Source organism: Prunus avium, chromosome 3 (assembly GCF_965620075.1).
Source record: "Prunus avium chromosome 3, drPruAviu1.hap1.1, whole genome shotgun sequence".
Taxonomy (NCBI): Eukaryota; Viridiplantae; Streptophyta; class Magnoliopsida; order Rosales; family Rosaceae; genus Prunus; species Prunus avium.
In genome coordinates this window covers 31,518,707-31,543,731 of record NC_142286.1, presented here as the reverse complement: position 1 = coordinate 31,543,731, position 25,025 = coordinate 31,518,707, and the positions used below count along the sequence as shown (strand labels likewise).

The 25,025-nt window shown below is 36.3% G+C and overlaps 4 protein-coding genes across 4 annotated transcripts; all 4 read left to right on the top strand.

The window, feature by feature from the left end:
- The first annotated feature begins 3,201 nt into the window (after positions 1-3,201).
- On the top strand, positions 3,202-4,228 carry LOC110768732 (VQ motif-containing protein). Its single transcript, XM_021972573.2, has one exon. It carries the CDS (start codon positions 3,280-3,282, stop codon positions 4,048-4,050), a length of 771 nt encoding a protein of 256 aa, XP_021828265.1. The 5' UTR covers positions 3,202-3,279; the 3' UTR covers positions 4,051-4,228.
- Positions 4,229-8,243: 4,015 nt separating this feature from the next.
- On the top strand, positions 8,244-10,501 carry LOC110768744 (putative pectinesterase 8). Its single transcript, XM_021972590.2, has 5 exons — positions 8,244-8,665; positions 8,781-8,952; positions 9,038-9,244; positions 9,704-9,963; positions 10,052-10,501. The coding sequence occupies exons 1-5, from the start codon at positions 8,274-8,276 to the stop codon at positions 10,206-10,208; spliced, it is 1,188 nt and encodes a 395-aa protein (XP_021828282.2). The 5' UTR covers positions 8,244-8,273; the 3' UTR covers positions 10,209-10,501.
- A 1,492-nt stretch (positions 10,502-11,993) lies between these two features.
- Positions 11,994-17,757, top strand: LOC110768719 (choline-phosphate cytidylyltransferase 2). The gene is made up of 8 exons (XM_021972561.2): positions 11,994-12,491; positions 13,144-13,257; positions 13,470-13,565; positions 13,798-13,840; positions 13,930-14,085; positions 14,237-14,317; positions 17,082-17,180; positions 17,287-17,757. The coding sequence occupies exons 1-8, from the start codon at positions 12,328-12,330 to the stop codon at positions 17,530-17,532; spliced, it is 999 nt and encodes a 332-aa protein (XP_021828253.1). The 5' UTR covers positions 11,994-12,327; the 3' UTR covers positions 17,533-17,757.
- A 4,508-nt stretch (positions 17,758-22,265) lies between these two features.
- On the top strand, positions 22,266-23,975 carry LOC110768734 (zinc transporter 8). Its single transcript, XM_088249964.1, has 3 exons — positions 22,266-23,105; positions 23,226-23,375; positions 23,466-23,975. The coding sequence occupies exons 1-3, from the start codon at positions 22,491-22,493 to the stop codon at positions 23,769-23,771; spliced, it is 1,071 nt and encodes a 356-aa protein (XP_088106090.1). The 5' UTR covers positions 22,266-22,490; the 3' UTR covers positions 23,772-23,975.
- Positions 23,976-25,025: the final 1,050 nt, after the last annotated feature.

Sequence of the window (25,025 nt, the reverse complement as noted above, 5' to 3'; positions counted from 1 at the left end):
GAGACTGAGATACTTTTAAGATCAGTAGGGAAGGGAGGCTGATGGAATTTAACAGACAGTAAAAGAAGAAACCAGTTAGTCAATGTTGCCGCAAATTGAGTTGCAGTCTAGGCTAACCTTATGGAGACATTTTAAGAAAACTGATTACTGGTCAGTGGTCAAAAGGAACGTGTGCTAAATATATTGGCCGTCATCTGTTTGAAATTTGATATCACTGTCTTGTATTTATATTCTCAAATCTTAATCATTTATCCCTGCCTAACACATGTTCTCTTCTTTGACTCTCCTTCTGCTGGTTATCATTTTGTGAGGCAAATTGAAGACCAATTTGCATGTGAGTTCAAAGGAAAAGAAAGCCAAAAAAAAGAAGCAACCCATCTTAATTCATATATACAAAGTTCCAGAAATAAATAAATAAAATTGTTTAGATATGTCACAAAATTTTCAAAGTAAATGCATAAAGTTTTGTGTATCCTTAATTCAAGACATGTAATTGCGTGTGGATTAGGATTTTGAAAGGCGAAGTGTTTTATGTCTTGTAAGGCAAGGCATAGACCTTGAGGCATAAGGATTAAGAGTCTTGAACATTCAATTTTCAGACGAAGCATGGACCTTGAGGAGTTAGGATTAAGACTCTTCAACACTAAATCTTCAAATCTAATTTGATATCTTGTTATGAACAATCACACTAGCATGCTTGCTTGATGAATGGTCATTGTTAAGGTGAAGCAAATTGACGTAATAATAAACTAAAGAAGATTCAAAGTAGAAAAGTCTACATCCATCAACACAGAGAGGAAATGGAAAACGAATCAGCAATGACTTCGATTTGACTTCTTTTATTTATCTTTCTGGTTCAAATGTTTTCTGGTTTAAAAATGCTTTGTTTCGGGATATGAGACACAAGCCAATGCATAGGCACACCTTAAAAGGTTTGGTCTTAATCTTCTGGAAAATTCAAAATTTTAAATCCCTTTAAAGTTGAAAATGGAGAGCTAATAGGTTATGGCTGAATCAGATGAGCTCCAGCCAGCACCACAAGTATGTGTAAAAGAGAAATGCTTGGCCTATAAAGTATTTTCATCTTTGAAGAAAACCTCAATCACCTTTTTTTATATTATTAATTAGAAGATTAGGCCCTATGTTGCAGGGTTCTTTTTCGGCCTATTAGCCTAAACCTTGTAGGTTTAGGTGATTAGGTGTTGAATTACTAACAATATTCAGGCCGCAACTGGCCTCAATTCAAATGATATTCCAAACCAAAAAGAGATTCCAAACTTTTTCTTTTAAATTTTAAAGGGATCTGATTTTTCCACTCATCTTTTTTCCACTTACACTCCCTTTTACTTTTTAATACTTTTTAATCAATTTTGTTATTTCTTTTTTCTATTCTAGCCTTAGTCTACATTAATTTCTTTTTACTTCACTTTTATATTAGTTCTTTTTCTTTATACTTAATTTTTCAACTTGTACTCCATTTTCAGTAAGAAATTAAGTTTTTTTTCCCTTTAATATTGAAAATGGAGTGTAAGTTGAAAATTAAGTATATAAGAAAAATAATATAAAAGTGAAGTAAAAAAGAAATTAATGTAGGGTAAGAATAGAATAGGAAAGAGAAAACAAATTGATTAAAAAGTATTAAAAAGCAAAAAGGAGTGTAAGTTGAGAAAATGGGAGTGGGGAAATCAGCTCCTATTTTAAATAATACAAAAGAGATAAAAAGGGAACGATCAAGCTCTTATTATTATTATAATAATGTTACGGGCACCAACTTGTTTACTAATTTTTGAGTACCAAGACATGTGGCACATGACATGGCAACCCATGTCATTTACCATGTCATCTATTTGAATTGCATAATTTGTTATAAAAATAAAAAATAAAAGACTTTCACACAAATAAAATAAAAAAGAAAGAAAAGAAACCCAACGATTTTAGATTCAAGAATAAACCCTTTTTCCTCTCTGAAAAACTCTAGAAATTCAGCAGTCCTTCCGTTTAATATGAATCGTATTCTTTAATTGTGATTAGCCAACTGTAAAACCCTAATCAGAACTTGTGATTGTGATTAGCCATCCATGCAACCAAAAAGAAACTAATAATTCATTTAATTGTGACCTATGCCTTTGTTCCTATGTGCTCAACAGCTTGACTTTTTAACCAAAGAAAGGACAAACGACTTCCAAGTGGCCCTCAGTTATCCCCTAAATGCGTCTTATCTTTTTATAATTTGGTAAAATTAACAAAGAAAAAAATGCTATTAATGGATCTGAAACTATCAGATTACATACTTCAAAAGGGCAAAAAATACTAGGTTTTTATTTTATTTTATGTGGAGTCCGGGCCAGTTGTGCCAAAAACGACCGAGCATCAAGTAAAACGACAAAACAAGGCTTGAAAGGAAGGCGCTCGGTTGTTTCTCTGTGGCCCAAAATCCAACGTCTCCCAAGTGCCACGAGTCACCTACCTCCACCACCACCACGGTCCACCATCACCAATCACGTGCTGAGGTGGCCACCTTCGACAATGACGTCATCACGATAAAGCTGACGTGGCGTCTGGCCTTTATGTTGCTTCCAGGAAACCATGCAACAACACGCACACTTCTATACAAAGACTTCACCTTCCAGAAACACTTATTTTTCCATTATTCCAAGAAGTTACACCAGGTTTTCGGTGTTTTCATAAAATTCACTTGGATTTCAAAAATTATATAAACGCCCCTGAGGTTTCTATTTATTTTCAAAAACCCCCTTACATTAATTCTTCATTTAAAATTTGATGATTTCATACATAAAATCTTCTGCAAATAATAAAATTAACTTCAATATATATATGTGCAATCTAATCTCAAAGCTAACTTTGTCATTTCAAGAATTTTTTATTATATAAAATCATCAATGTTTGGACTAAAAATCAATAGAAAAGGATTTTCTGAAAACAATTTAAGAATTAAGGGGGCGTTCATGTAAGTTTTAAAATGTCAGAGGGTTTTGTGAAAGCACCGAAAACCTCAAGGGATGTTAGTGTAAATTATTCCACCACAGCCCACCACCATCAGCTCACGTGCTATGTCACGTGACCCCAGACTTATCTTTCTCAAATCAACGGTCAAGATCATCCCGAAAAGTCTTCCTTTGACCCCATTCAAGCCTCCATAAATAGCTTACCCCTACTATCTTATTCCTTCCCTCTAACCCAAAACAAAGAAAACCCAAAACCCTTTCCCATCTCTCTCTCTCTCTCTCTCTCTCTGAAACACAAGAATCACATTGTTTTATGGCCATGAGTGGTACTGGAACCATGTCCAATAACCCTAATGACTGGCTCCAATTCTACAACCAAACCTTGTCTTCTTCTCAAGCTCAGGTGTCTCATGGCCACATTTCTTCAGGTATTAATACTTCAACTTTTTTTGGTCATGACCAAGTCTCTGAAGCCACTGTGGTCACCACCACAACTCCATCCGCTGTCGCCACAACAAGTGCAGTTGGCTCCGCCAATCCGGGCTCCAGCACCAACAGTTTGAGCCCAGATCAAGGGCGGGTTTCGAAACCCGCCCGAAAGAGATCTAGAGCCTCGAGACGGACCCCCACCACGCTGCTCAACACGGACACTACGAACTTCCGTGCCATGGTGCAGCAGTTCACCGGGGGCCCTAACACGGCGTCGTTTCCCTCCGGTGCGTCCAGTTTTAGTTTCGGGCTGGCCCCGCCTAGACCACAGGGCTTTGTGGTGTCTCCGGGGTATCATCCTCTACACCCTCAGCAGCAGCAGCAACATCATCAGTACCAGCAACAGCAACAACAACAACGTCAGAACCAGCAATACTTGGTTGGTGCAGGAGTTGGGGATGGGTTTCTCCAGAGATTGAGCTCATCATCATCAAGAGGAGGACCCACAAACATGGGATTTGGGGGTTCGTCTGATCATATTGTTGATCATCATGAGTTTTTGAGGGAGGGTATGTCGTCGTCCCAAGTGCCGTCTGCAGCTAGGCCCGGCTCTAACGCTGCCAATGAGAACAGGAGTGGCAGTTTCATGTTTTGAGAGGGACGTAAAGCAGAAAAGTTAGGTAGACTGACTTATCATAGGGACACAATTCTTGACCAATGTATATATACGGAAACAATGTTTCTATATATATAATATAATGTATGCTTTTCAACAGATTTAGATACCAAATGTCTTCTTCTTTTTTATATATACAATGTGGTCCTTTTTCTCATTTTGTTTTTTTTAATATCCTTTTAATTTTCTAATTTAGAGATGCTTTATACTGTTTTAGCTTGTTTCTTCTTCTTCTTCTTTATTTATTTTTCTTTATTTTGCCAAGTTATTATTAATAAACGAGTCCTCTCTCAAATGAGCGACAAAAACAAAATGTGATTGATTGGTTCGATTGTGGGATTCAGTTCATAGATCTAAGTATTTAGATCTTTTAAGTAACTGGCGTTAAGCAATTACTTATTAGTTTGTTAATTAATATTTTCTGTGGAAAATGTACAATATATAATATGAATCATACTATGTATGAAGGTAGAATTCATCGTGATTTTGACTCAAATATTCTGTGTTTTTTCACGAATACTTTAAAAAAGTCATAGTCACTCCCTATCATAAAAATACAAGAGATTGCTCATATAAATTGCTGTTGGAGGTAGGGATAATAATGGGTTAGGTATGACAATACTATCCTCGTCCCCGCTCCTCATTCCTGCCCCCGTTTCCGACCCCATCCCCGTTTAAGAGGTTTCGGGGAATCCTATCCCCCAAACCCGCCCTTGGATCCTTGGGTTTTTTGTATAACCTGATCTCTCTCACTTTGAACGTCCATGTGCAAGAACTTGAAACTGAACATAAGCCAAATCAAAATCGAAGTTAGGAACTTGCAGTCTAATAGGCATAATCTTTATCCTTAAACAGAATGTTATGATCTAATAAATAAAAATAAATAAAAAAACTAAACGCTAGCATTGTTGGTTTATTCACTTAAGTAAATTTTCTTTGAACTAAAATTCCCAGTTATATATATACAAAGGTGGAATCTAAGCTACTACCAACATCAATCATAAAATCACTATTACTAACAGCAACTTTTTGAGCTTTAAACAAATTACCCAAGTTGGCAAGTTAATTTATAACACTTCTCTTCTCGAAAGTAGAAACTTCAGCTAACTTAGCAACGAATTTTTTTGCAGAATTTACATCAAATTTGGATTTGGATGTGGATTTGAATGACTTGGGTTTGGCGTGCAAAGAAGATGCTAGGGTAACAAAATATTTTATTATATATTTATTATTTAAAAATAAACATATAAGTATCGGGTCGGATTCGGGGCAGGGATGGTATGGGGATTTTTTAAATTTGAGGATCCCCATACTCGATCCTCGTTTTGCCCCGAAATCTCCCTTCGTTACGGCTAGGACTCTGTCGGATCCCCGTCCCGACGGGGATTTCTACCATCCCTACTTGGAGGAGTGCATAACTTTTTTGGAGTACTAATTAACAGCTCCCTTTCTTTTTTGTTCATGTTTGTTTTGAATATCCTTTTAAATTTCTAAGATAGAGATTTAATTAGTCTTTGTTTCTTGATCTATAATTTTTGTGTGTACATTTACATACAATCAATAAATGAGTCCTCTCAAATGAGCTTGTAACGATCTACATCATTTAAATAAATACTGCTAGTCAACTAGATATTATAGTTTAGTAGGCAGAGGTACAAGTTTGAATGCTCTACAGCGCTACTTCTTTTGTATGGTTGTTAGTTTAGTGGTATTTATTTTGTATATATGTTATGAAGGCAGAATTTGTCATGAGTTTACTTGAACATTTTGTATTTTCCTTGTTTGTTTGGTGCCCCATTTTACACTTCTTTCTCTCGGTTTGGGTTGTGGCTTGCAGGTTTTTTTTGGCTCGGCGGGGGGAGTACACTGCCAAATATTCTGATCACGTCTTGAAATTTAATCTAGCACTAAAAAAGTCAATGGGTGTAAAAGGACTCTTACTTGCAGACTGCTAGTCTTAGATTCGACTCTTCATGACATATTGGTAGCTTATGTATGAAAAACTCTCATCCCGTTTATAGTTTAGATTATCGCTTGTATTGTCAATTGAAAATAAAAAGGGCGATGGGGCAGCGGTTGATGCCAGATTTTCATCCATATTTTTCCTTCCTAGTATATAAACATATGACAATTAATATATTCTTTGTTTATTTTCATGTTCCAGAAAAAGTCCACATGGCTGCTAGTGTATCAGTTAATAAAAACGGTAACTAGTTAAAGAATAGCACTGCTTCATGGATGGTACTATACATCGTCTATAAAGCTTCAAAAGAACAGGAAAAACAATGTTAAAATCAAATAAATAGGATTTTAGGAAGATGAGTTAAAAATGAGTTTTTTTTAAAATAAATAAAAGTGCTAGAGTAGAGAAGAAAATGAGAGTAAAAATGAGAGTGATGATGAGATTGAGAGAGAGAGGATGAGAGGGGAGAATGAAAACTAAAAACTAAAATGAAATAGTTATCCAACAAGCCCTTAATATTCGAAGTTTATGCTATTTACGAAACTTGTGAATGGTGAAAAAAGTAAATGAAGATGACAATAACACGCTATAATAATATTGTATAAAACCAAATCGATTCAACATTTGGTGATCTACATGTTGAAATCAACATTGGTGTGACAATATCACTTCTTTTTTCTGTCATTTTTCCAAACTTATATATGCTCACCTTGGATTTTACAATTTTTTCAATAATATAAAAAATAGAACGTGTTAAGAATAAAAGAAAAGAGAAAAAAATAAACAAAGAGTAGTGCAAAATCTTTTTTTTATTTTCCTTTCCTTTTTTAAAGCGGCAACGGGAGTGGCGCGTCCGGCGCTGCTAATCGTTTGATTGTGAGAGATTTTTGATTGAGTGAGAAAAGAAGAGGGAAGAGGGGGTGAATGCGAGGTCATCGTGGGACCCAAATTTTGGCGTGAAAAAGCAGAAATTGCAGTACTTTTTACAAAGTCAAAAATATATATGCCCTAATCTTTGCTTATTTGAATTTCAAATGGGTGCCTTTTGATTCCCCAAGATTACATCAATCTCTGATTGGTTTTATAGTTTCATTCGTCCGGGGAGCATCATTAGCAAGCCTCAACTTTCAAACTAAAGTCAAACACGTGGATTTTTTATTGATAATCCGACCATGATTAAGAATAAAACTTTCTTATTTACTTATGCATTGTGATATATTGCGTTTTCAAAGACCCGTGTTAATTTAACATTAGAAAAAACCTCATATACATTCCATTATTTATCGATGTCACGTCATCTAGAGTCAAAAACTTACCTGTAACGTATGTATACACTTTTCTTTTTATAACACTTTATCATCTGATGTGTGACCACTTATTTTGCGATAAAATCCAAGTGTATACAACTATTACATACTTTTTATTTCTTTCTCTTGGATGGAAATTTCCATTTCATTTGGATGTAATATATCGATGGTAATTGAGGAAAAAAGGAACACAATGAAGCTTTATTTGGAAAGACTTCCAAACATTCTCATAATGAATTGCATTTAGCAGATGGGTTTTAAGATTAGGTGAACCCCTCCACTACTTATATGTTACTTAAAATGAAAGGTTTACATTGTTTGTGTTTGCCTTTGCTGACAACCAAACCACAGAAGGAAGCTGTATTGGAAGGAAAACAATTGATCCAAAAGAAAGTGACAAGTAAACTTCTTTTACTTTTCTTTTTTCACTTCTGAAATTGGTCTAAGATAATGGGTTTGTTTTTACTTTTGAAAGATGAGACAAATTTGGGTCGAAAATGGGCTGTGTTGGTCTACTGGGCTTTGCCCAACGAATCCACAGCCGAACATGCCAGTCCTTTTCCCAATTGCAATGCATGGAAGGGTAGGGCTCCCAATCATGGAAGAATTGACTTCAAGAATGACCCAGTTACTAAACCAGACCCAGAGACACGAATCAGACTGTAACTTATGAATCTTCCGAAAGTGTTGAGATTTTTTTTCCTATAAAGAATGCAATTTTAAATAGTAATTGTATTTGTTGAGAAAGAAAAAAAAGTTTGGTAGCTAGGTTGGAAATGAATACTCTTAAGATATACAGGGACAGGGTGATTTGCAAGACATTCCATCAATTCTTTCACTTCAAGTGCATATGCCTATTTAACCTTCCATTTGAAATATCTCATCCTCTCCAGCTACCCTTTTCCACAATTCAGACCAAAAAAGAAAAAAAAATGAGCCTCAAAACCACATGCCTAACATATTTTGTTGCCATCTTTGCAGTCTTATTGGCATCTAGACATGTCATTGATCCAAACTCATCACCCCTCAAACACATTGTGGATCTTAGTCTGGCCACAACTTCATCAGTGCCTAGTAATATTATTTCTTATCTCATCCCAAACCACATTGGCAGACATCACAAAAAGAAAGACAATGGAACCATAGGATCCATCTGTGATGACTTCCCACGTGGCTTTCCTCCTCCAGACACCAACACAACCTCCTACCTTTGTGTCGATCGAAATGGCTGTTGTAATTTCACATTGGTTCAAGCAGCTGTTGATGCAGCTCCAGCTGTTAGCCAGAAAAGAACAATAATTTGGATTAATAATGGGCTTTACTAGTAAGTTCATTTGGCTTTCTTTTCCAACTCTTTCATTCAAAAGATCATTTCTTTCTTTCTTTCTTTGATCTCTTGATTATTTTTAATTTTTGTTCTTCTTGTAAATTTTTAATAGTGAGAAAATCTTGATTCCGAAAAACAAACCCAATATAACATTTCAAGGACAAGGGTATGAATCGACTGCAATTGCTTGGAATGACACAGCTAATTCATCTCATGGCACATTTTATAGCGGTTCTGTTCAAGTTTATGCTGACAACTTTGTTGCTAAGAACATAAGCTTCATGGTGAGAAAGTTGCATTAATATTAATTTTATGGTATGATTAATGTACACTAACTAACACTTGTCCAAATGGGAATTGTATGAAAAGAATGTGGCTCCAATTCCAAATCCTGGTGATTTTGGAGCTCAAGCCGTAGCCATTAGAATATCAGGAGACCAAGCTGCGTTTTTGGGTTGTGGATTCTTTGGAGCCCAAGACACCCTTCATGATGATAGGGGCCGCCATTACTTTAAGGATTGCTATGTACAGGGTTCCATTGATTTCATCTTTGGCAATGGAAGGTCACTCTATGAGGTATAATAATTCATCTCAGCTCTCTGCACAATTTTGTATAAAAAAAAAAGGATATCTGGGAGACCATATGATCTAAAACAGCTGAGTTCTTCATAAAATTTGGCAATTTGTGTAACAACTATGTTACCACTCATATGCAAATGTCATGACATGAAAGAGGGGTGTGTGCAAAACTTCTATCAACGATATACATTTACAAGCCATATTGTTCATCACGTCTCTAATAAATGTAATTTTCACACCTTTATGAAAGAGTAGAAGCCACCCATCTCTATTAAAGGATGAGTTAACAATGTAATCATTCAATATCTCTCATCAAGTGACTGTAATGCGGTTAGATATATATATATATACAATATAGAAGGTTTTTCTCAAAAAGCAATGTGGGATATTATTGTCAATGTCATGATGTGCCTAAAATGCTTATGATCAAATTGTTGCATGAACTGTTTGACACAGAATTGCCAGTTGATCTCCATGGCAAATCCAGTCCCTCCAGGATCAAGGAACGTAAACGGCGCCGTCACAGCGCATGGCAGAGCTTCCAAGGACAACAACACTGGGTTTGCATTTGTCAACTGCTTTATCGGAGGGACTGGAAGAGTGTGGTTGGGTCGAGCATGGAGGCCTTTTTCACGAGTGGTTTTCGTCAACACAACAATGGCTGACATTATAGCTCCTGAAGGCTGGAACGATTTCAACGACCCAACAAGAGACCAGTCCGTAACACAACATAATTAAACATTCATTTTCATAATTAATTTCCCAGAATTAATCTAATCCAAATAATTATATATATGCATGCAGGACCATATTCTTTGGAGAATACAATTGTTCTGGTGCAGGAGCTAATATGACCATGCGAGCGCCTTTTGTACAGAAATTGAATGACACACAAGCTTCAACTTTTCGGAACGTTTCTTTCATTGATGGAGGGGATTGGTTGCAGCACAATATCAATTAGTCTCTCTCAGTCTCTCTTTTGAGGCTTTCTTTGGTCTCTCTAACTTCAATGTGATCTCGTGTGATTGTTCATTCTCGTTCATAGGCGACCACAATGTGTATCAAACAAGTACATTTGCAACAGTTAACAAATGAAGATCGCATCCCATGCATGTGTTTAGATCTCGAAGAAAAGAAAAACTTGCTTTAAGCGAATGCAATAGTATTGTTCAATTTGGGAAGATATATGATTAGAAAGAAAGAAAGCATATCGATGAAAAGTAGGGGTTTTCTTTGCATTGCCGGCGAAATCAATCATCAATCACGATTCTACAAATTAATATAAAAACCTTTTCATGATAGCCATGTCATTCATGATGGAGTAACTTTTAATCTAATGATATTTCTCTTCTTCATAAAAAAAATATTTTTATTAGAATTTTTTTTTTTTGGGTGAACAAGGGAGAAAACAAATCTAAGAACTGATTTTTATTAGAATTTGGAATCACGTCAAGATATTCTTATTCAAATGTTTCCTGAAGAAACACTTAAAACTGCTTTCTCTTCATAAATGACTTTGTTGTATGACCCATAAATATTTTCAAGTTTTATTTTTCGCCAAACACTTTGAAAACTCTTTGTATTGTATTTATAAAAAAAAAAAAAAAAGGCTTTTAAAAAAGATCATTTTAACCATTTTGGAAGGGGTCTCAAAAAATACTTAACGTCCCAAATTTGAATCCCTTTCTCCCATAAAAAAAAGAAGAAGAAGATTCTTTTATTATTATCATTATTATTTTTTAAATGAACAATTATTATATTGGTTTAAATGTGAGTGTATCTATTGACCCCAAAATCTTTTCTGTTTGACACATTGATTATTTAGGATAAAATAATTTGTGGCCGAGCAAATACGAGACACAAAGTCATCCTTTGGTACAAGTGTTGTGCTTGGCGTGCCAGCTATCATGGTCACTGATGGCCGTGATAGCAAAGAATAAGATTGGTGGTGTGGATAATGGATATCGCCTTTGATTTTGACTTTGTCAAGCGACTAGGGCCGAGTAAGGAATGTGTTCTCGGCCGTCGGGCTCTCAACTTTGGTAACAAAGTTGCTGGTGTCGTTTTGTGCCGGTCGAGTATTTGTATGACTACCGCGTTCGGTTGAAGGCTTTCTGCTGTCAATATGATCTCTCAAGTCCTCTTTGATTATAAACTAAAACAATGCTTAAATGAGAGATAGAGTAGAGATGGATTAGATGGTGCTCAAACGAAAACTCTGATGAACAGAGCTGTTTGTTGATATAAAATGTGAACGATTACGATGATGGTGCTCAAGAAAACCTCGAAGTTTTCTTGGTGATATAACTACGTGGAGATATGAGAAAGCAATAAAAATCTAAGTCTGGTTTGAGAGAAAATTTACTCGACAGAGATTCATTGAGCTAAGAAACAAATTGCCAAGCTCTAACTTCGGTCGAGTTTCATGAAATCAGATTGGGGCAATCTACTCGGGCCTCATGCTTTTGGATTATAAAGATAATATAGGGCATGGTTTTTTGGGCCGAGCCCATTGTGTCACGGTCATTGGTTTTTAGGCTCGATCCCCTAGTTTTGTTTTGAATTTGGTCCTTCCTCTTTTTAGGCCCAACACCATCCTTCCGGGTTATCACCACATCATCTTCTATCATGTCGACATGGCATATGACTTTGGCTAAACTTTTTCTTGTAAATACTAGAACAGGAATGTGCTTTTTTATATGTTATACCGCCATTCCAACTGTTCGTTATACATCAACCGCGCAATAACTATGCATGATGCTTCCATTTTTCCCCATTTTAGAGTAAAGAAAACACAAATCATAAAATGAAATTAATAGCATCTTTCAATTCAATTCAGAAACTGAAAAAAAAAACAAAACAAAACAAATAGTTAGGGAGGGGGACGCGGAATTACCGCGTATTCTGAGGTTATACAGTTTACCAGGGGACGCCGACGAATATCACAAATAAAGAGAGAGAAAAATGAATGAAAGCTGAGAGAGAGAGAGAGACAAAGCCAAGCAGAGGTGGTGGTAGTCGTGGAGGTGGCAAATTGGTAAAAGCCCAAACTCATACTCAAGTTTCTTATTTGGATTCGAATGGCAGAGGTTGAGCCCAAAGATACTTGTGACACCAGCAACGCCAGTGCCCATTCGAATTCCAACGCCGATCAACCCGACCGCCTTGTTCGCGTCTACGCCGATGGGATCTACGATCTCTTCCACTTCGGCCATGCTCGCTCGCTCGAGCAAGCCAAGAAATCGTATGTGTTCTCTCTATCTCTCTCGCACACTCCTCCTTTTCAATTGCCATGTGTTGCTTTTGTTTTTGTTTCAGTGCAATCATGGTCTGATTCTCTGTTTTGCTTCATTTTCGAATCTGGGTTGTTCTTATTTTGGAGCTTCACTTGGTTTGTTTCATGAAATTTCTAACTTTTGTGTGTTTTGTTATCTTGGGTATCTTTTATTTTGCCGTAATGTTTTGCTTATGCTGATTCACTTTTAATATCTGTGATTGTTAATCGTTTTTTTTTTCTTTTTACATGAATGCCTTACTTTGGTTAAGCTTATTGGATTCACATACGTCGTAGAATAGTTAAACCGATGTGTAGAAGCTTGTATGAAATTGTAATCTTAAAGTGTTTGAATAGCTATACAGATGATTCCTAAGTTAAAACTTGTAAGGTATTCTCTTTTGACATTGTATCAGAACTAAAAACAGAGATACATGGTGTGGTGATTTAGTTTTTTATTTGATGTATTGTTTTGTTATTATTCGCTAATTCGAAGTCTTTGTTGCTCTATGTTCTGATTCTATTCTGTTATAGCGTTTGATTTGCTATAGCAACTTTTAAAATTGATATCATGTGGCATGCTTATGTACATTTTTCTTATAAGTTCAATTTGCGATTTCAGGTTCCCTAACACCTATCTGCTCGTTGGTTGTTGTAATGATGAAACCACTCACAAGTTTAAAGGCAAGACTGTTATGACAGAGTCTGAACGTTATGAATCTCTTCGCCATTGCAAGTATGAATGTTCTCTGTTACCTTCTTGTCCCTCTCCACCTTATAATTTTTTCTTTCTGAAATATTTCTTTTGGTTTTGCTGAGATGTAGTTTTTTTGTTAAAGCTATAACTTTTACATGTGTATGTGTGTGCATTGATGGCACATTTTCATACAATAGAATTTCAGAGAGTTGTATAATCAAGAATAACAAATATGGGTTTTGTTTGTGCAGGTGGGTAGATGAAGTCATTCCTGATGCACCTTGGGTGATCAATCAAGAATTTCTTGACAAGCATGAGATTGACTATGTGGCCCATGACTCTCTCCCGTAAGGATACTTTTCTCAAGCTCTCACCTTTAAGCTCCATTGTTAATAAAATACTTCAGCTTTATTCGTATGGTTTTTTTATGGCCAGTATTGTTTCTATCAGTATACCATTATTTTGAAATATATGGTATATCTTAAATTTTATAGAGTAGGTGCGGATTTGTTACACCTTTTCTGTTAGAAGTGAAATTTATTATGGATTCTTTTGTACTTTTCACTCTGTCTTTTACAGTTATGCTGATGCCAGTGGAGCTGGGAAAGATGTGTACGAATTTGTAAGTTTGGCACAAAGTACTTTTCTTTTGGCTTTTTTTCCCCCAATTTTCTTTAACATATAATTTGTTAAGTGATTCTTTTCTTATAGGTCAAAGCAGTGGGGAGGTTTAAGGAAACAAAGAGAACTGATGGGATTTCGACATCGGACATTATAATGAGGATTGTAAAAGATTATAATCAGTATGTGTTGCGTAACTTGGATCGTGGATATACAAGAAAAGAGCTTGGTGTTAGTTTTGTGAAGGCAAGATTTTTCTCGTGTTTTCATCTATTCGATTTTCTTACTATGAAATATGGTTTTCTTGGGGTCTTGTTTTCAATCGACCTATCTATTGATATGGTAACTTTTCTGTGGCGAAGGAACTTAGCTCTCTATTTTTGTTTGATATAAACAGGAAAAGAGGTTAAGGGTGAACATGAGATTGAAGAAATTACAAGAGAAAGTGAAGGAACATCAAGAAAAAGTGGGAGAGAAGGTATGTCTTTTTAATAATGACAGTATTGTTATGCTGTAATCACAACCAGCATAGTGAATTATGTTAGGCACAAATACCTTTGTTTAGTATCTTTGAGTTGCCATAATCACAACCAGCATAGTGAATAATAATGAATTTCGTTGCTGGCTTCCTCGTATCATGTTGGCTTTGGTTTACACCCAAAGACCCAGGGGTCTTAGGTTTCAAACTGGCATCGAAGGGGGGAAATCTTGGGATTATTAACAATATTATAAGCTATATCAACATAGTGAACTAGAAAACTCATCCGCTTGTCAATTAATTCTTGGTGTAATACTCACTCGTAAATGATTGGTGTCAGAATTTTTCACTGATTAGGTGTGATCGTTTCATTTTATTTAATTTTTAATTCTGAACTCAGTGCCAAAAATGCATCTTCCTTAACGAGCTGAAAACTCCTTTTATACTAAAGTCCATGTCTAGTTCTGGACTCTTCTTGGTAGTGTCATGTAGTCAACGCACTATGGACTCGTTTGTTACAAGGGATTTGCTTGGACTGGATTGGCCAAACTTTAATCCCATGTTTGTTTCCCATGGTTCTAATCTTAAATGGGATTAACTAATACTAGGCCCACCAAAAACACCTCCTTAGGTGTTCTTACAGAAGCCTGTGTGGAAAGGGCGGACAAATTGTCCCAAGCCCTTCGCTAGCGACATTGCATCGCAGTGCCCCTCTCCCTCAACAAGCAACATCGCCTGCAACCAACCACAACCAACAACCAAGAGCCAGCAGACCCACCCACCACCACTGCTTTCTCTCTCCTCCAGCCGCAACATAGATTCACCATATCCACCATGGCCACTGCATCATCGTCCCCAGCCATAACCAGTTCGAAATTCAAATAAAAAAAACACCACACAAACCCACTGCATCAACTTCCCAATCACCCCCCACCCCAGCAACATTGATGTTCCCCTCTCCCTTAACTCCTCTTCTCTACTCCTCTCTGCAAATCCAAAAAAAAATTACAGAACAAAAAAGAAAATAAATGGTTTCAATTTTGGCTAAGAAAAGAACGTAACATGAGTTTTTTGGGGTTTGGGGAAGGGATGTTGTGAGATGATGCCGAATTTGAGGGTACAAAAGGGGAGTGGTAGCTTGGGTTCTTTGCTTGTTTTTTGTCTGAAAATTTTCAAAGAGAAAAAGAGGAGAAGGGGAAGACATAATAGTAGAGGAAGAAGAGAGGAGAGAGGATGGAGAAGAAGATGAAAAAGAAGCCAGCCGCGGAAGAAAAGAATGAGATGCAGAGAGAGAAGAAAAATAAAAAAATAATGAGAGGAAGATGAAGAAAGAGATGTAGAGAGAAGATATAAAAAATCCACATGCGCTGTTTCTAAATATTAAAAAAAACTTACTTTTCAAAAAAAATATTTAAAAAAAATTTAGTCCGAGTTCAATCAAACATACACCAAGCGCAGTACAAGTGTTATCCAGCTTAGTCCAAGCCAATCCAAGACAATCCCAAAACTTAGTCCAGTCCATGATAGTCCATTGTATCAAACGACCCCTATATGTTCTTCAATCTCCTTCCAACGAAGAAGTAGATGAATATGGCAATCTTTGTGTTTCCGATTTGAAAATGTTTTTGGCTTCCCGATTCATTTACATTATACCTTATGTTATTCATGTTGCTCTTGCTTATATGGAATTTCTTGGCTTTTTATAATTCCCAGTGTTAATTGGTATGCACCATGAGACCCAAATTAAGTTCTGGTCAATGCCCTTTTGTTAACAAAATGATGTAGGATATGGGTGAATTGAGTATTTAGGTTGTTTAGCGGAAGTGAAAACAATGGAAAACAGAAAATAGAACAAAAGGGATAGGTCTGGAATCACTCTAGGGGTTTGGCTTCACACCAAGTAGTCCCCAATCTCTGGAAAATAAGCTTTCTTTATATCTCAACAACTCAACTCCATAATGAATTACCTAGACGGGGTATTTATAATAATCTAACCCTAGAGTGAAAAGAAAAATTAAACTTATTCTATGAAAGAAATCCTAATCCAAATAAAATAGTAAACTTAGAAATCCTACTGAAATCTGGAAAAACTAAAAATCCTAATGAAATCTGGAAAACTTAGAGAACCCAGGAACTAACAAATAAATTAGGAAACTAATGAATAATTCCCTCTTCCATCTATTTCGTTTGTAAACCCTAATGGGTTTGACAAAGATGTCCTCATCACAAAATTTTCAACTATGTATACGCTCATGCCCATATACATGTAAACCTGCTTCTATATGCATAGCATGACATAATGGCACAAGGCACCAACAAGCAATCGCCCGTTATTTAAGATGATATATAACATTGTCAAAGGGCCAAATAACAAACTCTGTCAATGAGTTTAACTTGATGAATGAAGGAAGATTGTCAAATTGACTGGACATAAGTTTAATAATTAGGTAATAGAATTGTCGAAGTCCACAAAATTGCTAGCTATTGCACACCCTTGTTTAGGGGCCTGAGTTCATGAAGGATACTTAATAAGTGTTATGGAATTCAAATCTCTACGCAAACCCACATACACTTGCACAGACATGAGAAAGGTTTTATCTTGAAGGAATAGATTCCTCCATCCTGATCTGAGAGAAAATGCTCCTGTCTTTGTATAACGCCACCACAATCCATTTGCTAATTACTAGATTGTAAATTTGCGTTCTCACCATTCAATCATTGTATATTTTTCTTACTGGTGTGCATTTCTGACTTGGTATTATAGATCCAGACTGTTGCTATGCATCGTAATGAGTGGGTAGAAAATGCTGATCGCTGGGTTGCTGGATTTCTTGAGATGTTTGAAGAAGGTTGCCATAAAATGGTAAAGACAATATATGCATTACCAATTACATATAAACTGATATTTCTACAAGTAAACAGTCTTAATAATTTTGGCGTCCTTACCCTGCGATGTGGGATTTTCTCAGGGCACAGCCATCAGAGATCGAATTCAAGAGAGCTTAAGAGGGCAGCAGTCGAGAGAAAAGTATCTGCTGGAAAATGGTAAGGCGGATAGTGATGCTGAAGAATACTACGATGAGGATGACGATGAAGAGTACTATGATGATGAAGAATACTATGACGATGAAGAATATTATGAGGAGGTATATGGAAAAGATGGGAATAATGAGAAAGAAAAGGTTGAGAAAGAAAAGAATGAGAAGGGAAAGTAGTAGATGTTCTTTTCCATGATTGCAGGATTTATTGGTTATTGTACCATTGCTGCTTGTTCAAGGAGTTGTGTAAAATGAAATGTGATTCCCTGTGGTTGAAAAGGGGAACTCTGAGTGGAGACATAGTGTAGTATAACTTTGCTGTTTTTTGTTCATCTATCTCCAGTGTGGTTAGAACACAGTTATACATGATAGTGATATTTGTCTTTGCGTTTCTGCTTGCCATCTCTGTCCAACTTGAACTTGTTCTTTGTGTTCACCCTCCTGGCAACTCAAAGGATTTAGATGGAGAAATTCTTCCTTATCCTTGTTTCATTGCCGACTTCTGTCTATCTCTCTCCTCCGATAGGTGACATGAGGAGAGAGATAGAGATTGTGGGGGCAATGAAACGGAAATAGGGAAGGTTCTCTCGTTCAGATGGGATCATCTTTTTTACTTTTATTTCATAAAATAAAGGGACAAAACCAACTTAGCTTTCAATAGTAAAAGTGAAAGTTTGATGAGACAGTTCCTTGATCATTGAGTACGCGTTCTATGATTCCTATAAGATTTTTTGTACTATCTCAGACATAGATGGCCCACAATGCCAAAGTCTGGTGGTTGTCGTTGGTCGAACTTATCTGATTCAACCCTATCAACAAACATATCCCACTTTCGATATTGTTGTTTCTTATTTTATTTTCTCTGTCCTTTTGGTCGACGGTCATGCGCATCCATCTACTACTTCATTTGAGAGAATAAAACCATTTTATAGTTCATCACCCTAGTCACCTGTACGTGTGTCAAGTTTTAGGTCCTAAAGCTCTGTTTAACTTGGCTTCGATACTTCGTAAATGATTTTTCTTAGATTAATCGCACGTCTATATATGGGTCATTTCTAATCGTTGATGGAGTGCAAGTTCTACTTAGATCAATGATTGCAAATTGTGCACGTAAGCACAACTATATTTTTAACAGTTAGAAGGTAAAAGTTCTACTTTTAATAGTGAAATGAAATGTCCGTGTAAATTTTCCAATGTTGCATAAGATATATATTAGGCAAAAATTCACTTTTCGTCCTTATAGTTTTATGAATTTTTTACTTTCATTCATGTGGTTTCAATTTTGGCAATGTGACCTTCGTAGATTTTATTGTAATTTAAGGACACGTCCAAATTTCCGTTCAAATTCTTGACGGAATATAATGTGTTTTTTTTACGTGCAAATGTATTTTGGACGGAATTAGAGGGAAATTTAGTTTGTTTTTCCTACAAGTCAATTCAGCATAAAATTTCCTTTGTTTTTCCTTTTTGTTACAATGGACTTGGATTTTCTCATGAATTTTCAATCACTCATTACACTTCCTCGCAATTTCCAAACTACACTCTTGTGGGCCTTTGACATTGATGCAAATGCATGGGAAAGGAATCAACTGGACTAATGGTTCAGATTGAATATTTGACTCTTTAGCAAAAAAACAAACACTTCTCCTATGTTTAATTGTAAAGAAACTACACCATCAACCGAATGCTTTATTTATTTATTTAAAAACACTTCTCCTCTATTGAATTCTGAGATTTAAACTACATAATTTGATGCTAATTATGGAGAAATAAAACACAAAACTTCAGAAAAAACAATCTAGCAAATGGCAAAAAGAAAAAGAACGAAAAATTATCAACATCCTAGACTGCTTAGTTGAAGCCCATTTGGCTAGCAGAGACATACAACCAGCTCCAAGAAGAAGAGCTGTATTAGCCCCCCACTTGAAGTCTTCCATTGCTCTGCATTTTTGGGTTCACAAAATCAGCTGCTAGCAGAACAACAAGGGACATATAGATTAAACCCTGTATTTGACCAAAAAAGTTAAGCCCTATAAATTGTCCCTTATGCCTTCTCCAGCTCATTTGGTCCTAAACTCAAATTTCCCCCCTCCAAATAGTAACTATATGGGTTTTGCCTAAACTCAAACCGTTTTTTCCCCCAACCCTTTAGATTCAAATTTGAAGTCTGCAACTTTATTAAATTGTTTAAAAATGATTTAAGTCTATTTTGTTTTTCATGGATAATATTTCTTCATTTAATCTTTTTAAATAACTTCATAATTTAATTTTTGAACAATTTAACCTAACAAAATTGAAATTTCACAAATATAATTTTATTTGAGAAATGGGTGGGTATTTATGGAGTTTGGAGTGAGTTTTGGGGTTGGATTTGATTTAGATTAATTTAAAATATTATTTTGACTTTTGAATTTAAATTTCAGCCGTTGGATATTTTTTTCTACTGTTAAAATAGCTTAGATTTAATATGAATCGTTGGATTTGGGTTATTGTTGGAATTATAAAAAAAAAAAAAAAAAAAAAGGCGCGACAGCTTCTATAGCAACCGAGCGCAACACCTGGCGCTCATTTATTCCTCTTTTGTACATGAGCTGCATCAGCCTTGAATGGGCTCCATAAAAAAGTTATCCAGTCGAGAAAATAACTAGACTTTGAAGTCAGTCCAGTGCAATATAATACTTCCAATTAGAACTCACATGCATGGCCAGGCTAGCCAGCCACTTTCTTTCATCTTCAAGGACATATATACAGCTGCCTGCACTGCATAATCTAAAACCTATTTTTGTTTCTGATAAGGACAGCCCAAGTCAATTTGGTAGCTTATCCAAACCTTGCTCAGTATAAAGTCGGTCTGTATGTTAATACAAATTTAAAGTGGCATAAACTGTAACCAAGTCCACTGTCCATCCATGAAGAAGACAGTCCATTGAGGAATCTGTTGCCCCACTATTAATCTATGATTTGATTCTCTCTCCCAGTGGCGGAGCTAATAATTTATTGTGGAGGGGCCGATATATTAGGGTTTAAAGTTGATTTCTTTCCTAGTGTTAAGCTTATCAATGGTAATCAAAGCTTATGGACAAATTAAAGCTTGTAAATAAATAAATAACCGATTATCTTGGATTTTCTATTTTCTTAAATATACTTATGAAAAAAAGATTTGATTGGCTGTCTTTTTTAATTTTTATTACTTATGTTGGTGGGGTTCAGGAGTAACTTAGCTATTTTGTTAAGGAAATAGCCTTTAAGTTGAAGGGGCTCCTTCTCTTTATTGTGAGGGGCCACAAGTATTATTTTAATATATATATTATTCTAAGTTGTCCAATACAAACCCCAATATATAATAGTATTTCAGAATTTGGCCCCTGCAGGCCTTAGCACACCTCCCTCTCTGAATTCAACGTTGTCAAGCTCTTCATTGATCTCTTTCTTAATTATCACATTATTGCATTGACTTGGACCAAAGTTTATGCGACTTGTGAGGGGATTGGTTTGGCTAATAATTAAGATTATAAAACCATATTTTAATCTTGTTCTTCCACGACATGTCGCCTTCATTTATCAGCAGCAGATCAGTCGGCTTGTGCTTACCATATAACTTAATTAGAATAATATCCATTGCATGCCACTCTGTTCCTCAAAGGGTTATTATGTCTGCTCCCCAGTTAGATCTTTAGAGCAAGTCCACCCATGAAGGCTAAGGCAAGGCAAGGGCTGCCACTATTCACATGAATAGTGGCAGCCTTGCCTTAGTTGGTTCCACCCTTGGAAGGCTAGAGCAAGGGCAAGACAAAAAAAAAAAGATTATGCAACAAAATATAAACAATTTAGAAAGTGAATAAAATTGTTATGTATTTATAGGGAAAACATCCATAATATTTTGGTTTTTTTTATAAAAAAAAATTGAATTTTTTTAAAATTTTTTTGCTCGCTGACGTCAGCATGACATCAGCACTGACATCAGCGCCTTCGGGCTTGAGCCCAGGCAAGATTTGCCCGTGGGCTTGCCCAGGCTGGTGGGTCCCATGCCTTGCCCGGGCTTGTTCTCTACCGCTGGAGTCGAATTGGGCTTGCCCGAGCAGCCTTTTGCCCGGTTTTGCACCGACGCTGGACTTGCTCTTATGGTCTCGGTGGGAATCGGGGCTTTGTTCTGTAGTTGTTTCCTGTTGTTTTGTTCCTCATCCCGAAAAAGAAGGATAGTTAATCTATTTCTGACCCTAAATCATTGTGGAACTAACATTTGATTAATGGTTAGAAATTGCCTACGTATGCGTTCACGATTGACGTCCGTCCTTGCAAAATTCTTACGGCAAAGACTAATGCCGAAATGACCCCCAGCTAGATAATTGATTGAATGGGATGAATTCTGTTCAAAAACTGTGGTTCTTTAGAATAATACTTTGCCTACAGAATTTTTTATCAATATATTTGCTGAAAATATATACAAGTCAATCCAACAAATAAAGGGTGCCAAAAACCTAGTATTGTTGAATTAGGATACAAAAATCCCTAATAATAAAAAAATTAGGATATAAAAATTAGTCTATATCAATATAATTGATACCTATTTGAGAGGGAAGTAATTATTAATTACGGTGTGTGATGGGATGGCCTCTCCTACCTATCGTTATTCTTTGTTGAATTTTACCATTTCAAGCGTTGACCCTCCATGTGAAAGCTCTTGCCACCCTTTTCTGCTACTTGTTATGTCGACATTTTTACAGCACTCGAAATTAGTACAAGGGTTTTTCCGAACCAACCAATTTTCATGGTTGGTTATTTCAATCCCTCTCTGAAGACAAAATCAAATCCTTTGCCAAGACAAAGTCGTCCATGTCCACTCATTATCTCTAATGCATCCCCTATTCCTGCATATACATGATTTCTGAGTTTTAAGATTATTGTTTTGTTTAGTTCATGACCTCATTATTTTCTTAACCCTTTTAAAATTTTTTAAGTCTTTCCTTTGAAGTCAATGATACAAAATACCCCACACTCTCCTATATAAATTGGCACCACCCCTTCAAACCTTCTCTCATTCTCTCACTCCTCTTCTTCTCTCTCTTGTGATCACTTATTTTGATTGATTTTGAGTACTTTTCTTCAGATTCTGCCTACTTGTTTAGATTTTTAGGATGAACAAACTAAGACAACATAGTTTCTTGGCATTTTTATGCCTCATCCTTATACTTCCAACTTTAGTTTTCGGAGAGTGCACATGTGACGAAGAAGAAGATGGGGACCGGAACAAAACCGAAGCCCTCAAGTACAAACTGGTCGCGATTGCATCGATACTAGTCGCCAGTGCAATCGGTGTTGGCATTCCAATTCTTGGGAAGACCATCCCGGCTTTGCATCCCGACAGGAACATCTTCTTCCTCATCAAGGCCTTTGCTGCCGGTGTCATATTGGCTACCGGGTTCATACACGTGCTTCCGGATGCTTTTGATAACTTGACATCGCCGTGCCTTAAGGAGAATCCATGGGGGAAGTTCCCCTTCACTGGGTTTGTGGCCATGGTTGCTGCCATTGGGACTTTGATGGTGGATGCCTCTGCCACTTCTTACTACAGCAGGTCTCACTCCAAGAACAATCAGGCTCAGCCTGTGGAGAACGGCGGTGATGAGGAGAAGGCGGGAGAGCATGAGGGTCACGTGCATGTTCATACTCATGCAACTCATGGTCATTCTCATGGTTCGGTTGACACTTCACCTACAACACAACTTCTTAGGCACAGAGTGATTTCACAGGTACTTTTTTTATTTTTGCTTAGCAGAGAGTGTTCGTTATTGATTTGTTATTTATTTTGGTTTATGTTTAGTAATTAGTGGGTGGAGAATATTGATTGATTAGTTTTGATCTTGTTGCAGGTTTTGGAGTTGGGGATTATTGTGCATTCTGTCATTATTGGAATTTCTTTAGGTGCTTCTGAAAGTCCTGACACCATTAGGCCTCTTGTAGCTGCCTTGACCTTCCATCAGTTTTTCGAAGGCATGGGACTTGGTGGATGCATATCTCAGGTAATTGCTTTGCATACTTGACTAATCTATAAGTTCAATTAAACTCTGGAAGATGCTGAGAGGATTTTTTCTTTGTCTTACTCTTTGTAGGCGAAATTCAAGGCTCGAGGAGTTGCAATCATGGCACTGTTCTTCTCTCTTACAACTCCTGTTGGAATTGCAATTGGTATCGGAATTTCAAACGTTTATAAAGAAAACAGCCCAACTGCCCTCATCGTTGAAGGCGTTTTCAACGCAGCATCAGCCGGTATCTTAATCTATATGTCTCTTGTTGATCTGCTAGCAGCTGATTTTATGAACCCAAAAATGCAGAGCAATGGAAGACTTCAAGCTGGGGCTAATATAGCTCTTCTTCTTGGAGCTGGTTGTATGTCTCTGCTAGCCAAATGGGCTTAAACTAAGCAGTCTAGGATGTTGATAATTTTTTGTTCTTTTTCTTTGTGCCATTTGCTATATTATTTTTTTCTCAAGTTCTGTGTTTTATTTCTCCATAATTAGCATCAAATTATGTAGTTTAAATCTCAGAATTCTGTGTTAAAAAAAAAAAAGCATTCAGTTGATGGTTTCTTTACAATTCAATAGAGAAGTGTTTGTTTTTTTTCTAAAGAGTCAAACATTCAATCTGAACCATTAGTCTAGTTGATTCCTTTCCCATGCATTTGCATTAATGTCAAAGGCCCACAAGATTGTAGTTGGAAAATTCAGAGGAAGTGTACCCCCCCTTTTTTCCAAAGTGATGGAAAAAGTCACCAGAAATTTGTAATGAGTGATTGAAAATCCATGAGAAAAACCAAGTCCATTGTAACAAAAAGGAACACAAAAGAAATTCTATGCTGAACTGACATGTAGGATTGAGATGGTTCTTGGCCAAACCAATACTTCCAGTTTCAGAACTCCAAGATTATCATTATCATTGCTGACTCTTAAACACCTTGCTTTTTTTTTTTTAATGATGATATAAAAAGATATTTACATATATTGGTGAAGGTGTATCTGTTTGTTTGTTTTGTTTGTTGAAGGTGTCTAAGAAGTGTTTTCGGGTTGTAAGTTGTAAGGCTTTTAGCCCTGCATTGTGTTTTTCTGCTGTTGCAGTTGACTTGGTCCACCTGAAAAGAGATTTACATGTACTGGTGACAATTTTTTAGGCTTTTTCAGGCAGATACAAATATCTGTTTTGATACAAAGGTGCACCTAGTTGTTAGTATATCATTTTGCATCAAAGCCAAACATGCAGCATAATTTGCAATGAAATTTCAATCACTCATTGAGCACTACCAGCAAGAAGAATAGTATCAAGAAATGGAAAAATAAGGAAAGCAACATGAAATTTCAATCACTCATTGAGAACATAACATAGCCTTTTTGTCAAACAAACAAAAAGGTTGAGCACAGCAGCAGTGTATTGGAATATCATATGTACATGGAATGGAATCCTAAATAAATGTTGAAAGTGGGAATGTCAAGACTTGTGGTGAATACATGTGATGTTAATAATAGTCATGGCATTAGCTAGGAACTTAGAACCAAATAAATTAAAATCAATTATTTGTATTTGACTACAATAAGATATAATCATTAAAAAAAGAAGAGAAGATTGCTGTATTTGCAGTGTCTGGCAATTGGGATATTTTAAATTGGACAAGAAGTAAA